General features: G+C 40.1%; 1 protein-coding gene across 1 annotated transcript in view; it reads right to left on the reverse strand.

The window, feature by feature from the left end:
- Positions 1-17,038, reverse strand: part of CMYA5 (cardiomyopathy associated 5) — a 105,413-nt gene that overhangs the window by 36,330 nt on the left and 52,045 nt on the right. The window contains exons 3-6 of the mRNA XM_010386005.2: positions 13,987-14,082; positions 12,396-12,629; positions 10,740-10,762; positions 4,875-4,993 (exon numbers count right to left, since the gene is read on the reverse strand). Coding sequence (XP_010384307.2) covers positions 4,875-4,993; positions 10,740-10,762; positions 12,396-12,629; positions 13,987-14,082 — 472 coding nt within the window. The remainder of the gene's footprint in view (positions 1-4,874; positions 4,994-10,739; positions 10,763-12,395; positions 12,630-13,986; positions 14,083-17,038) is intronic.

Below are 17,038 nucleotides of genomic sequence, written 5' to 3' on the forward strand. Positions count from 1 at the left end.
CTTTGAACATATTTTACAAATTAGAGAAAAAGATTATTCCCATAGTTGAAAAGATAGCATGATTTTTTTTTTTTTTTTTTTTTTTTTTGAGGTGGAGTCTTGCTCTGTCACCCAGGCTGGAGTACAGTGGTGCGATCTTGGCTCACTGCAACCTCCACCTCCAAGGTTCAAGCAATTCTCCTGCCCCACCCTCCCTGGTAGCTGGGATTACAGGAGCCCACCACCACGCCCAGCTCATTTTTTTTGTATTTTTAGTAGTGACAGGGTTTCACCGTATTGGCCAGGCTGGTCTCGAACTCCTTGACCTCAGGTGATCTGCTTGCCTCAGCCTCCCAAAGTGCTGGGATTACAGGCATGAGCCACTGCGCCCAGCCCAATAGCATGTTTTTACATTTATTTTTTGTGGTTATTTTTTTCCAGTCAACAATTTCCTGAGAGATAAGTTTACTGAAATATTAATAATACGGGCCAAATTTTATGAGATTACTTTATTAAAAGTGGACACCAAAGGAAAAGAAAACTAAAGGTCAGTTCAGCAAGAAGGTAAAAATGAGAAAAACATAAATGGTTCTAAAGAATGTAACAAAAAGAGACAACCTGAGAAGATGCAATAGCAATAAAGAGCTGAAGAAACACACAGTTGTGAAAAACGAGAAGCAGAAGAGAAGGGTCAAGTTCATGGACTTCAGTGCAGAGTGGCTGGCCCAAGGTTAAACACCAGATCCACCCCGTTACCTTAGCCTCAGTTTTCTCACCTTTAAAATGAGAAAACATTTTAAAGCATTACCTTCCAGGAGCGTTATAAGAAGCAAATAATATCTATCAAGTGCTTAGCAAAGTGGCTGACAGGTAACCAGCGCTAACATTCAGAAAGCAAAGGGGCCTTGGCCAGGAGCACAGGAAACAGCGGGGCGAGGCAGGAAGCTCCTGAAGATGAGGGCTGAACGAGGGACCCACCATCTGGAAAGCCACAGAGGCCACAGAGGTAAGACCTGTGGAGCGAACTGCATGCTAACGCAGAGGTCGCTGGTGAGAGCGCCTCCCCAGGGATCGATCACAGGTCAGAGACCCTCATACTGTCTTGGAATTTATTGCTTGTCTTCCCAGCAGGAAATGGATGTCACATTCTAAATGAGTCTGTCCAGATCAATGTAGTTCAGTAAATTTTCATGTTCCCCAGGTCTATAAAGGGACCAAGGGGAATGTTTCAACGATTGTCGATCATCTTTGAAGCAATATTTCAGAATTACTTGAGGCGTGAACAATGGAAATGCTCCCCCTTTTACCCTATGAATTATACATGGAGCTGTATCTGCTTTTTAAAAATGAAAACATCTTTCACATCTCTCTCTCTCTTTCTTGGGTAAATTAACAAACTTAAAAACTGATTAATTGATCCAAGAAAATCACTTAATTTTAAGGAAAAAGCAAAGTATGTAAGTTAGAAATTTTGTTTTAATGTGCTCCTTCCCCCAAAAGCATTAAAGTTAAAACACCTTTTTTCAGAAACAGGAAATACTTTTACTTTTCAAAGAATTCTAAAATGAAAAGGGAATAAGAATATTCCATAGATATAATCTAATAATAATGGCTGAATTTACAATTCTTATGTGGTAGAAGAACATCAGAGACCCGGAGTTTAGCAACTATGTTCACACTTTCACAGTAATAAGCTTGAATAAGTGTGATGCCGGCCAGGTGTAGTGGCTCACGCCTGTAATCCCAGCACTTTGGGAGGCCGAGCAGGGCAGATCACTTGAGGTCAGGAGTAGGAGACCAACCTGGCCAATGGAGCAAAACCCCATGTCTACTAAAAATACAACAATTAGCTGGGCATGGTGATGCGTGCCTATAATCCCAGGTACTGGGGAGGCTGAGGCATAAGAATGGCTTGAACCTGGGAGGTGGAGGTTGCAGTGAGCCGAGATGGTGCCACTGCACTTCAGCCTGGGCGACAGAGCGAGACTCTGTCTGAAAAAAAAAAAAGGTATGATACCAAAAAATACCAAAATGAAAGTTTAGGGCTTCATTATAAGAGGCTAAGGAATTGGGTAGAAGAATCACTCCTCTGCCTGATGAAACGTGCCCAAAAAGAGCTGCCACATTTGGGGAGTTAAGCATTAACCAAACTGGACTTCGGAATCTGTGGCCATATACAGATTTCCACTCAACCTGGCCTTTGGAACGTCCTCAGGAGAACAGCATTATTCACAATAGCCAAAAAGTGGAAGCAACCCAAGTATCCACCAATGGATGAACAGATAATGTAAATGCTGTGTGTATTTACAATGATCCAATTCCATCCAATACAATGGAATATAAGTCAGCCTTAAAGAGGAGGAAAAGTTTCACACGTTACAACATGGCAAGCCTTGAGGATATTACTCTAAGTTAAAGCCGTCACAAAAAGAGAAATACCATATGATTCCACTTAGATGAGGTACTTAGAATAATCAAATTCACAGAAACAGAAAGTAAAATGGTGGCTGCCAGGAGCCAGGGGAAGGGGAGAATATGGAGAGTTAGTGTGTAATGGATATAGAGCTTCTGTGTTGCAAGATGAAGAGTTCTGGAGAGGATGGCAGTGATGGTTGTAACACAATGTGAATGTCCTTAATGCCACTAAACTGTACAATTAAAAATGGGCAAGATGGTAAATTTTAAGTTATGTGTATTTTACCGCAATTTAAAAAAAATCCCCAGGTGCCAGCATCCAGGAAGCCTAGATTCATGTTTGTTTATCCACTATCTGTTTCTCTCACCTTTCTCAGCAGCACTCTGCCTTTTCGCTGTGGGGCAGACTCTGAAGCCAAACTCCCCTGCCACACACACCCCAACCGGTTGTGTTGTCTTGAAAATAGAACATTTTTCTTTTTTCTTTTTTTTTTTTTTTGGAGACGGAGTGTCGCTCTGTCGCCCAGGCTGGAGTGCAGTGGCCGGATCTCAGCTCACTGCAAGCTCCGCCTCCCGGGTTTTACGCCATTCTCCTCCCTCAGCCTCCGGAGTAGCTGGGACTACAGGCGCCCGCCACCTCGCCCGACTAGTTTTTTGTATTTTTTAGTAGAGACGGGGGTTTCACCGTGTTAGCCAGGATGGTCTCGATCTCCTGACCTCGTGATCCGCCCGTCTCGGCCTCCCAAAGTGCTGGGATTACAGGCTTGAGCCACCGCGCCCGGCCGTGAACATTTTTCTATTCCTCTCTTTCCTCACCTTTCTTCACCTGTCAAATGGCAATAACAAAACCTCCCTCCTTGGGTTGTGGTGAGATTAGATGATTTGATATGCTTAACAGTTCCCACAATGCCAGACATTGTGTAAGCATGGAATAAATCGTATGGGCTGCTACTTCTCATTGGAAAACTCACATCCTTTTCTCATTACATCTGCTTAGTTTAGGTAGGGGGTCATCAGATCAACTTTTCAAGTAACAGGTGAGGACTTCCGAGAGGTATCACAAAATGAACAAAAACTATTCAGCAGCAAGTCAACACCCTGGGCTCCAATTTTGTGAAACAGATGCACAAAGTAATATTTATGGCTCTGAGATCAGTCTCTCCATAAAAGGCTTCGAACCACAGGGACCGCCACTTGCACTTGCTGAGTTAATTGTTAACACTTTGTGACATTTTGACTCTGTGACCTCTAAAGTATATTAAATGTCCTCTCAATGCCCATTAAGTATTGAAAAGCATATCCTCCTAAATGAACAATGCCATATAATGAATCCCTTAAAAGCAAAAGACCAGCTCTGTTAATCAAACTTTCTTAGTTTGCAATCACTGCCCTAGTCTAATCCCTCTTAAAGACATTACAAGAAAACACTTTGTTTTGAGACATTTCTAGAGAAAACCCATTAAGATCAATGATCGAGTTTTTAATTTTATAAAGGGCTGGTGGAGTTTTGGGTTTTTGTGTGTTGTGTGGTGTTGTGTTGTTTCTGTCTTTTAGACATACAGTAGCCTTTTTAGTAGTAACTGAACTAAAACTCTTGATACAGGAATGAAAGTTAATCACCAATTTAAACACAACAGCCATCGTTTTTGTTTTTGTTTTTTGGGTTTTTTTTTTTTCTTTTTTTTAGAAATGGAGATCTTACTATGTTGTCCAGGCTGGATTCGAACCCCTAGGCTCAAGTGATCCTCCCGCCTCAGCCTCCCGAATGGCTGTAATCTTTGAGGTGATTTTGGAAGACGATAAAATCTTTTAAGGAGGACATCTGAGCACATTGTACAGTAAGAAAAACTTGGTAATTTCACTGAAACATGGCAGCTTTGAAAAATCTAAATAAGTTTCATTGTCCTGTTTGTTAAAATAGCACATTAAAAAATATTGTGAAGAGCTGGCAGGATGCTTCTGACAGCTGAGTAGGAGGCTCCTGGCTACAGACCATGGTGCTGAGCTGATAGTTCTCTAAGCTCATCTGTTTAGTTTGAAAAAAGGGGAAAAGAACTGAATTGAAAAGGGGAAAACCACCCATAAAGAGAAATCTGTTTGACACATAGAAAAACATTTGACTTCTTTTTTCTTCTATACCTGGCTGCTGGTATGAGGCAAACAACTCTCAAGAAGAGAGGGAGAGAAATCCTATTTTTAAATTAAAAAAAAAAAAAGAGGAGACCCTTTGGTTTCATGGCTCCTTCCACCTCCTCAATCTCCAAGCAAGTCATAAAGCTTCAGATGGAAATGCACAGAAATGAGATGCTCGTCTCATGCTCAATTTCAGAGTCTAGCTGTAACATTTTACAACTAATACTTTTCTTTTTCCAGTTACATGTCTTTGCATGCAAAATCTTTTGTATATATCATTGCATACAAAACAAACAAGCAAAAACTGCCATATTTCATCTAGGTAATTAATATATTAAAATGCTTACCAGCCACTTGTTTTAACATCTGGTCACTTCTTGCCGAGCTGTCATCATAATGTTCAAAAAGGGAAAACGCAGCAGGCATTTTCTCTAAAGAAGCAGTGCTCTCCATTGCAGAAAGCAACCTATCAGGGGAATAGAGCTCTACATAAGTCAAAAAATTATTAACATACGGAGTGAAGGTGAAAAACAGTTGTTCAAAATGAAGCTGGTGTTGGTAGTGGTGGTTTGCATAAGGCAGGGCCTCTCACTCTATCCAAAAAAGGATTTAAAGCTTTAAAGTCTTGAAATATATGTCTAAAATCTATTCTTAGGCAACTGGTAATATTGGAAATTTCATTCCTATATCCTCTAGTTAGAAAAGATTCTATCAAGCAATACAGTCTTAAGGGTTTTACCTATAAAGTTGGTCCTAAAAATTACTTCATTTTAGTGATTATTTTCTTTATTTCCTAAAGGGAAAGGATTTATATCCAAAGCTTTTCATACCCACTGAGGTTTCAAAGGATAAAAATGCTAAGAGCATATCCAGAAACGTATACACTGTAGATGTCTTTGTTCTCAAACCTCAATATTAAGCTTCTAATCATTTTTTCATTCAAAACATGTTTACCTACTATGACCCAGGCATTGTGCTAGGTACTGGGGAAAGAGCAATGAGAGAGGATAAAGCCTACTATTCATAAAAGACTAAACAAGCCACAGTTTCTAAATCAACAGCTTTATGGACTCAACACCCTCATTAGTTGGAATGCCAACTGATGCTAAGTATTTGTATCCAGATGAAATGTGGATTTAGACAAACAGCGACAAAAAGGTTAACTCCGAAGGGGAAAGAGGAAACAGAGAGTTTGCAAAAGAATTTATTTTTAGCATGAGAGGCCTCCAAGTAGATTAGCAGCTCTCCTCTGTTCACCTCTCTCACACAGGACTGGAATTCTCTTCTGGCAACTCAGTCGGCTGCAAGGAACTGCGTCGGCTTCATTTCCATGGACTTCTTGGTTTTCCCAGCAGACCCACTGCACTTGCTGTTGGAACTTTGTTCTCCCAGACACTTGCTCAGCTCCTTCCTTGACTTAATTTAGATCTCTGTTCAAATGTCAGCTCCTCAGAGAGTACGCTACTAATACAGCCTTGCCTGCCCCCTCCATTCTTCGCTAGGCTTTGTTTTACTTCCCCAGACTTATCACAGCCTCTTCGGTTTTTGTCTGTCTGCTTCACCAGAATAGCATTTATATGCGGGAAAGGACTTTGTTTTGTTCCCCACTGTATTCTAATGCATTACTTGGCACATAGTGGGCATTTAATAAGCATATTTTGAATAAATAAGAGGCCAATAATTTTGTGTGGGCGAGGATACCAGGATCTCAGTGATGGTGGATTTATGGTCAGCATGAAGGAAAAATATTATAAAACAAAACTGAATATTTAGAGTGACTTCTACACTTAAAACTGTCAGAAACAATAAAATTCACTATCATTTGATTTAGGGGAGGTGGTTCCAGAGGGGCTTCAAAGAGGAGGTAACATTTGGACTGGGTCTTAATGAGTGGGAGTTTCCTAGGCAGAAGAGAGAATAAGTAAGGGCGTTGCAGACAGAAGAAGGACATGAACCCAGGTATGGAGATGTGGCCAACTACAGCACATTTAAGGGCCAGAGGGCACCGTGGGAATTGAGAAACACAGACGGTGAGGGATGAAATAGAAAAGTGCTTTGTGGCTTGACTATGAAGAGCCTTTCATACCCACTGAGAGTTCAATTTTGTCTTTTAAGGCAGGGAGAGCCACAAAATTGTTATAAAAGGGAAATTTAGACGACTGTCTTGGCAAGTGTCTAAGGAAGGATCAGGGCAAGCAGAGGAGACAGGTCTGAGGTCAGGCGGGAGAACCCCACAGGGTCTAGATGAGGGAAGACAGCACCAGCCTAAATTAAGGCTGTGCAGATGGAGAGGGTGGAAATGATAGGCTCAGAATGAACAAAAATGGTGCCCCATACATGCACTAAGCCCTTTAAAAATACACATCACTGATGTGTATTAATGTAGGACATTTTGTAGCACAAAAGCTCTGATTGTAGGTACCACGAGCAAAATGTTCGAGTTTTCCCTTATGCACTGACGTATTCCAGTTTAACATCAGCATATGAAAAGGCAAGCAGACATCCTTTTAGAAGCAGGTCTTACAATGGTTGCAATTCCTTTTCATTATTATAACACAAAAGAGCAAAACGGAGAAAAAAATGAATCCCCTCAACAGAACAGCATTTTCTAAGCAAATGTGTTTTTCAAGACATGCAAATGTTGAGTCTAAATATGCTTGACAGCATTCCTTAATTTAAGCATTTTTAGTGTTGAGAGAAATCATTTAATAGACAAGCACTGCCTTTAGAGATATAATGTGAAAGGAGGGAGAAAAAGTGGCAAGGTAAAATAAACTACAGCTGACTCTTGGGCAAGACGGGGTTTGGGGCACTGACTCTCTGCACAATTGAAAATCCATGTGTGCCGTCTGACTCCCCAAAAACTTAACTACTAACAGCCTACTGTTGACTGCAAGCCTTACCAATAAGCCTTACCAATAACCTCAAGAGTTGATTAACACACATTTTGTATATGTATTATATACTGTATTCTTAAAATCACATAAACTAGAGAAAAGAGTTCTTCAGAAAATCATAAGGAAGAAAAATACACCTACAGTACTGTACTGTATTTATTAATACCTTAAGTTTACATCATCTCTTTACAAGATGAATCACCTGAAATGGAAGGCAAAGGTGGCCACAGACCTCAATCTACTGAAAAGATCAAACAATTCAACTTCTTCTTGTAATGTCATGACTTTTCTCTGTTTCCTGGGAGGACATCCAGGATCACTAGTGCCACTTCCTATGGGAATCATGGTGTTATTCAAGGTTTATGGTATTGCACTGAATATGGTTAAAAAAAAAATAGGCAAGAACCTAAGGAGATCACTTTTTACTGCAATATGCAATTTACTGGAGAGACTAACTGCTCACGGAGAGATGATCAGCATGACACAGTGTTTTAAGCAGAGATTCACAACACTTGAGCTCATTACAAGAGCAACAGGAGGTGGTTACAAAATTATGAAAGTAGTATGGTAGTAGTATAGCTGTAGAAATTATTTGAGTAGTACAGTATTACTACAGTTAATTTTATGCAGTTATGATTTAATACTGTATCTTTCTGTTTGTTTACATTTTTTCCCAACTGCATATGGTGCTATGGACAGTAGTGTTTGTGTGCGTGTTGATGTTTCTAATTTTTATAATAGATTTGTGTATATTTTATGATAGTAAATGATAAAATAGACTAATATTTACATATATTTTATGTACTTGTGACACACCTAACATTTCCTTAATTTTTCAACATTTCTGGGCTATGCAGTTCATCTTCTAGTTTTTTTCAAATTGTCACAAATCTCAAAAAAATTTTCCAATATATTTATTGAAAAAGATTCATATATAAGTGGACCTGCACAGTCCAAACTCGTGTTGTTCAAGGGCCAACTGTAGATAAGTAGCACTTCTTATAGAAAGGAACATCAATAACATCAAGACTTTGAGACAGAAGTTTTCTTGAGGACATGGAAACCTTTTTAGTGATGGGGTCCAGCTTCATCAAGTGTGTGCATGTGTACATGCACGTCTGACAGTGCTTTCTTTAATTGTTCACCTTTCTTCACCAAATCCCAGAATTTTGTTGTCTTTTTTCTTTACAGAAAATAATGGTTCACCCAAGTGTACTCTCCTTTAAGTGACAGGCAGCTTTAGCAAAAAATTAATTCACTGTCAACTGGACAATGAAATAGAAATTAATTAAAATGACACACAGATGAACACATTTAAGCACAAAGCTGAAGAAACAGTATTTACTATTAAGTGGATGTCAATTTATATTTGCAATATTCCGATGGTTAGAAAGGTAAAAACATTCTATTGCATTTTTGCAACTTTTCACTCACCAAATTTTCTTACTGAGCAGTAACTTCTGTGAATGGATAAAATATAAGCAAGCAAATATGCATCTACACTGTCCAGTATAGACGGAATGGCACTGTAAATCCATGGACTTTTTGGATAAAAAGAAATGTCAATAATATTTAGAAAAAAATATAATTTTTTTTTAAAATAAAGGAAACTGGAGGTGGGCGGATCACTTGGCCTGAGGAGTTCAAGATCAGCCTGGGCAACATGACAAAACCCCATCTGTACTAAAAATACAAAAAATTAGCAGGGCACAGTGGAGTACACCTGTGGTCCCAGCTACTCAGGAGGATGAGGCGGGAGAATTGCTTGAACCTGGGAGGTGGAGGTTGCGGTGAGCCAAGATCATGCCACTGCACTCCAGCCTGGGTGACAGAGCGAGACCCTGGCTCAAAAAAATATAGATGGATGGAAGGATAGATAGATAGATAGATAGATAGATAGATAGATAGATAGATAGAAAAGATAGACTGGAAACTCAGAATAAGGCCTGGGTATCAGTTTCCAGACCTGACTGGTGTGTCTTAGACTCGTCTGTGGGAATTGGTAACAAGCAGATTCCTGGTCTCACTCTGGAAATTTTGATGTAGTGGATCTGGGGTGGGACCGAAGGATCTTTGGTTAAACAAACTGCACAGGTGATTTAGGCACAGCCAGTTTGGGGAACCACTGGGACAAAGGATAGATTGTATAAACCAGAACTTTCAACCCTGGCTGTGCATTAGAATCATCTCAGAAGCCTTAAAAATGCTCAGCTATACCTCAGAGCAGTTAAATCAGAATCTCAGAAGATTCAGGCATCAACATTTTTAAAAGCTCCTTGGGGAATTCTATTCATAACAGAGCCACTGTTATAGAACACTTATTGATTAATGTCAATACTAGTATACAAATTGTTTTCAAAAACTAACTGGTAATATTCTGTTGAATAGAAGTTGTTTTAGGTAAATAGGATTCACCTGTGTGATTTCAATTACCTAAAAAAATCATATTTCTAATCTAAATCCTTTTTTATATTATAATACATTATAGATACAAATTTCTGATTTTATTCTATACTGTATCACAATTTGAATTGGAATGGAAGTAAACTGAAGATGATATTTACAATTTAGAAATTTACATTTAAAATTACACTGAAAGGAGAAAACATTAGGCTCAAACCAGAAGGAAAGACCTCAGGTCTTGCTATGGGGCAGGAGGAAGAATGTGTCAGATCTGTCGGAGAATTTCAGTATGAGATGCTCCGAAAGATAAACATAAATCTCATGTTACATGTTTTTATAGACAATATGTTTTCTTGTTGAGTGTTTTGCTTTTGGAAAGAATGAAGAATTCTCTTAGATGAAGTGTTAAATACAACAACAAAACAAAACAAAATCAAAAGAGGGAGATTCATTTAGGTTAGCTGAGCAGAAAGAGAAGAGAAATGCATGACTGTCTTTTGAAGAGAAAATGATAGAACAGTCCATTAAAATTACATAAACCACAAAATTACTCAAGGCAGATATGAATGATTCTTTCAAATACTCATATTTAACCAATGCATCTAAGTATCTGCAAAATGTTCTATATGCAGTGACAGGAAAGATGGCCTAGATTAGGCTGAAAATGCAGAATATATCTTGAGGAAGCAGTTAAAAATCTACATTATGATAATTGTTATTTAACTAAAGCACATGCAGTTTTCTTTCAAAGCTGTCATTTAGCTTTTAAAAGCACTGTGTCTAAAAGTGAAAATATTGTAGCCCACTAAATATTTTTTAATTGGCAGCTCATTTTCCATAAAGCACCAAAATATTAAAAAGCAAGCATCCAGTCATGCTATTTGCCACTACATTGTACCATGTTTTATATACCTTTCATTGATTTCCTCAAACGACTTAGGGAGAAAGAGAGAGGAAGGAGGAGGAGGAGAAGAAGAGAGAAAGAGAGAGAGAAAGAGAGAGAGAGAAGCTAATTAACAACAGAAAGAAAAAACAACCAGGAGCATTAAGATTACCCACTTTTGAAAATCATAACCCCCTAGCTTCCCTGAGGTTGTTTTTCTCCCAGCCTGGGCAGCAAGGACATAAGTGCTCAGAAGGCAGGGTGCGGGGGAGGGGGAGTGGGTGGGATGGGCAGTGTCAGGACAGGGATAGAGGGTGGTTCATTTGCAGTTGGCTCTGTCTCTGTGATCAGCAGGACTGGCAATGAGTTGCTTATGCTCTGCTTCTCTGTATTCATCAACCAATGGCTTAGCTTCCAGAACAGAATTCTCTAAAGCAGGAAAAATGACTTAAATGTATTCAATGAGGGATAGGTATCAAAAAATGTAATCAGTATTTATCTGAGTGATATTTTCTGTGTGCTTTTCTATATTTTCCAATTTAAAAAAATGAGTAATATTACTTATATAAGTAGGAAAAATGCCATCTTTTTTTTTTTATTTACAGTTTGCTCTTCTAGAGAGAAGTAAATTATTCTTATTCTTATTGAACAAAGATAAGGTTCTCAGGGAACAAAAAGCACTTAATTAACATTATGCTTCACAAGCAGTGCCCAATTTATGAATAAGAAGCTTTGCCTTAATGACACACAAAACAATGTAATGAATTTAGTTCTCTTTGAGAATGGCCATGTCCACTTCACCCAAATTTGCCTTGTCAAGAGCTGTCCCCAGAGGCAAATCAAAAGGCTAACATTGTCCTATTTTGCCTTGCTGTATCTCCAAACTTTTCGAAAGGGTGGGAGGATGGGGAACTTTGAAAGGGAGGTTTCCAGTCATCCTAAGAGCCGTGCTTCCCGCTGTGTGACAGTTAGGCTTGGAACTGCCTTCAGGGGAAACATCTCCACTATTTCTGCTTAATCCTGGCTTCATGGAGAACCAGTGTCTCACTGAATATTCTAGGGAATTGCAGGGAGCACAGAGGTGTCTCTGCTGGTGCAATTTGAGGAGCACCCAAGGGAATTTCCATGTCTACAAGTTTCCTGCTTGAATTAAGAAATCCTGTCCCCAAGAAACCCCTTGTAAAACCAACATATTTATTACCTGAGAGGGGTATCCCATTATGTCATCCTTTTGCACACCCAAATGTTACTCCCAGCCCCTTGGCCAGGTCAGAGGGGGAACAGTCCATATAAGTGGTCACTTCAGCTTGGGGAGTGAAGGGGACAGCCCCAGGAGCCAGTCTGAGGACACCAGCTGGCCCTCAGAGGGAAAGCATGGCAGGAACAAGGCTGCTTTCCCTCCCTCTTAGACAGTGACCAATCAATCCAGTGGGACACAATGGAATGATGATGCTGCAGGCTGTCTCCATGTATCTTTCAGCTGGATCTGGGTGTTAAGGCTTTCAGGGTTTGCTGGGCCTTTTCTATAGGCATCAGGCATGCCCAAATAATGCTTAAATGCCAGAATTATATAAATCCCACACAGAGATATAAATAATCTTAAGGAATAGTGAAAAATGAAGCTTTAAAAGTAGATGTGCCAGAGTGGGCGCAAGGTGTTTGAGCCCATTTTACTTGGCACTTACAGTCAAGAAGACAGCCTCGTCAAGCTCCTCTGCTTCTCTCACGATGGTCTCCAGGGTGTCCTTGGCAGTGTCCATGCTCTGCAGAAAGTGGACCATCTGCTCATGCAGGAACTCCATCTTCTTCTTCTTCACTTCCTCAAAGCTCTGGGCTTTCTCATCATACTGTGCTAAAACCTTCTTCATCATTTCCTCATTCTGTTCTTCTAGCTTTTTCTCATTTTTACTACAGTTTTCCTGAAAACAAACAAGCAAAAAAGCCCACTTCTGAATGAAGCAAGAAATGCATGCTTTTTTTTTTTTTTTTTTTTTTTTTTTTTTTTTGTGTGTGTGTGTGTGTGTGGAAACACTAGCCTTTTAAAGAATTGAGCTCTGGCATACTGATCGGAGAATCAGACATTACATGCACAGTTCAAATTTTTAACCTACCAATCCCTTTCACACAATTAGCTTTGCAATAAAGCAATAGAATTTACTATAACAGTATCATCAAGAAAGTTTTAGTTACCATAATACAAAAAAAAAAAATATATATATATATATATATATATTTGTATGGAAGTCTTGCCCACCTGTACTCACACATGATGAAACTTGAAAACGGCATCATGGTGAGTGAGGATCCCTGGCCTTCATGTGGTAGAGAGGCATCACTCCACTAAAATCACACTGCAAGGCAGAAAGCAGCCCAGATATGGAACGGGGGCTACCTCCCCAAATGTTCTCCAGTGAGATGGCAGATTATCCCACAGTGGGAGAAACTTTGTTGCCTGTCCAGACACACCCAGATGCCTGGCTATCCTCACTAGTGGGGCTAGTAAGATGAAACCAAAATTTACTCTCTAAAAAGGACACCTGGGGAAGGGGACACCAGAAGCAACTAGCATGTACTAGTTGATCTACAACATGAATTAAGCAGACCTCTCACAAGCAAACTGGGACATGGAGTGGCCCCAGGAGTAACGGAACTGTGCAGGAGCCTCTGCAGTGGCCTCAGGCCCTCTGCCAGTCCTGATTGACTGGTGAGGGTGCCTGGGCCATCTCTGTATAAGGATGGAGCATTGCTGGTCCCTCTCTTCCCTGCAGAAGGGACAGGAGCCAGCAGCTAGGAGAGCATGAACTCATCAGAGATAGTTGTGCTATGAGAGGCACTCACTGGCCCTGGGCATGGGACACTGGACAGTGACTCAGAGCATTTCTGCAGAGTTAACCCAGTGAGAGGCATGAAAACGAGGAATGTACTCTAAGACTTGGTTTCTTATCTATACAATTGGAACAATAATAATAACACCTATCTCATATAATTGTGAGGATTCGGTCAGGTAAAGCATATAAAGAATTTGCCCTATTTAAGTGTCTAATAAACGCATGTCTGTTGTTAAGGGCAAATCTTTTATCCATAGGCAGAAAGGAGTCTCACTGATTATGCACAGAGAGAAGATTTTAAGTATCCTCGCTTTGAATGGAACTGAACTAACAATGGCAAACAACACATACGCACAAAATCCCCAAGTCAGATCCCTTCACCTCAGAATCATTTACTTCTGATACTGTGAACAAGCCGGGTTAAGGTAAAATGGGTGTGTTAACTTACCTCAATGGTATTAAAAAAGGATTCTATCTCACTAACGAAGGCTTCAATCCTCAAGGATTTTTCTTGTAAATTTTCTAGAAATTCTGCTAATTGAACCTGAAGAAAAGAATTAAGATATCCTTAGTATATGACATTTAGGAAAAGGACTTCAACCAGTGAGCTCCAAATTCCTTATAAATTTACTATGTTTGGTAGAGACTTACTATACTATATCCACTAACAAATCAATCCTTAAATCTTCTTTACTGCCTCATCTGACTATAGATAATTCTGCATGATAAACAATTAGGAGGTTTTGAGTGAAAACCTCAAAACAACTACACAAAGACAGTATATCTTCTTAAGTGAAAGAAAAGACTTTCTTGGTAAATTGATGAGCTCAAAACATACTTGTTTTAATGAACTATGGATTTGAATGCGTTCTCTCTAGTAAGGCCTTGGTTTTTGTATGTTCTGAGAGAGGAGTCGTTTTGCTAAACTGGTCCAATATACTTGAGTAGTTTCTTCACATTTACACCAATGGCCTGAGAAGGTGATCAGAGTGCCACAAGGCCTGAAATCTAGCATACCAACTGAGAGAAACTGTCTACTACAGGGACCTAAAAGTTCTAACGACCCTCAAAGGGTTAAAATACCCAAGGGGTAATAGCCAACTAGAAAACGTATGGGGTGATAGGGGAGCATGGTACTCACTTTAGTGGTAGTTATAAACCTAGCAACAGTCAATCTTGCTAAACTTAAAAAATAACAAAAGAGAAAAAATAGCAGTTTCAGCTGTCTGATTCACTACCACAGACTGATGGAGATACAACATTGATGGAGGGCTCTTCAGGATCTGGTCTCTACTTCCCTCTATGGCCCTTACCTCTTCTCCACAGCCCCCAGGCTCCAATCACACAAGCTGAATTTTGTCCTTGCACTCTTTCTCATCTGTGCACCTTCATATGGCATTCCTTGGCTCTAGAATGTTGTCTCCGCTCTTGACTGCTAGAAGAACTCTATCTCATTTAAAGCTCACCCAAGCTTCACGTTTTAGACACCTTTGCTAACATTCCCCTTCCTACCCCACCATTTCACTCCCAGAAGGTTAGTTTCTCAGAACATTGTGCTTTCACAACGTTGTATTGATTTTGGGAATCTACAAGTCCATATTCCTTTTTTTTTTTTTTTTCATTCTCAATGATTAGCACAGTTCCTGACACAGAAGAGGAGATAAATTAACAGTGAGAATGCAGGAAGGGAGTGAGCGAATGAAGAAAATAAGTAACAGACAAAAGATAAGCACATGACGGGGATGGACTCAGGAGGGGACACAAGGACTTGGGTGATCTGTAACTGCAGCCATCAGCTCCTGGAACAGGCACAAATGCCTGCCCTTAAGATGCTAGAAAATTCTTTTTTTTTTTTCTTTTTTATTACACTTTAAGTTCTAGGGTACATGTGTATAATGTGCAGGTTTGTTACATATGTATACTTGTGCCATGTTGGTGGGCTGCACCCATCAACTCGTCAGCACCCTCAACTCGTCAGCACCCATCAACTCGTCATTTACATCAGGTATAACTCCCAATGCAATCCCTCCCCCCTCCCCCCTCCCCCCTCCCCGTGATAGGCCCCAGTGTGTGATGTTCCCCTTCCCGAGTCCAAGTGATCTCATTGTTCAGTTCCCACCTATGAGTGAGAACGAAAATTCTCAAGCTACAATTTTTTAAATTGCAACTGGCCAACTGCAGTGGCTACTGCCTGGAATCTCAGCACTTTGGGAGGCCTAGGTGGGAAGATTGTTGGTAGCCAGGACTTCGAGACTGACTGGGCAACATAGTGAGACCTTGTCTCCACTAAAAATTTAAAAAGTAGCTGGATGTGGTGGCATGTGTTTGTAGTACCAGCTACTCAGGAGGCTGACGCAAGAGGATTGCTTGAGCCCAGGAGGCTTCAGTGAGCTATGATGATCATGCTGTTGCACTCCAGCCTGGGCAATAGAGTAAGATCCTGGCAAAGAAGAAAAGAAAAAAGGAAGAAGAAGAGGAGCAGGAGGAGGAGCAGGAAAGGGAAGAGGAGGAGGAAGAAGGGGAGGAGAAGGAAGAGGAAGAGGAAGAAGAAGAGGAGGAGGAAGGGAGGGGGTGGAGGAGGAGGGGGGAGGAGGAGGAATTGCCAACCAACCAACTCTTACTAATCTTCATGACTGACTTAATGAAATGAAGGTCGCTCCTTAGCTTTAGTCAACTGGGTTCCCACCTTCTCCTTCTCATACTGTTTAGAGAAGATCAAGAATTTAAAAAAAAAACTTTAAAAATGATTTTAAGGCAGGAGATGTCATATCTCTCTACTTACAAAATTTGTTTTAAATTGATAATACTTAGATGATTATTTTTTAATATCTAAAACTCATAGAGATAAATAAAACATATTAAGAAGGCCAAAAATTTTCAGTCTTCTTTCTGCTGGCAATGCTCAGTAGTTGTGGGTTAAAACAAAGTGTCACCACAGAACGGGGCCCACTTCCACTGGGGCTTATGCATCTGATGTCTGAGATTTCACAAAAGAAGTTGCCCTACTCCCTAATCCCAAACTTTAACAAGTAAAATTTCAACAAAATTCTACCCTGGAGAACTAGAACCAATATCAGGCAAGTTGAGAAGGATTAATTTGGAAGTGAAAAAATGCCCAGATTCTAATATGTTATCCTATTGAATCCAAATGAGTCTGATAATTCTTTAACAAGGACCTAATTGAATGATCATGTTGAAAATCACTACCATTAGCAAGGTACTGAGCCAAGCAGTATGTGTATACAGTCAAGAACATGAGCTCTGGCATCAGAAAATCTGGGTATCAGCCCCAGTTCCACCTTCCATGACCTTGGGCAAATCATTAAAACTCTCTGAGATGATTTTATTATCTGCAAGCTGATGACAGTGATAGGGCTGTCAGAAAGATTAAAAGATATCCTGTAAATAAAGAACTTAAGACTGGGCATGGCGACTCACACCTGTAATCCCAGCACTTTGGGAGGCCAATGCAGAAGGATCACTTGAGCCCAGGAGTTCTA

This window comes from Rhinopithecus roxellana, chromosome 3 (genome assembly GCF_007565055.1).
Source record: "Rhinopithecus roxellana isolate Shanxi Qingling chromosome 3, ASM756505v1, whole genome shotgun sequence".
Taxonomy (NCBI): Eukaryota; Metazoa; Chordata; class Mammalia; order Primates; family Cercopithecidae; genus Rhinopithecus; species Rhinopithecus roxellana.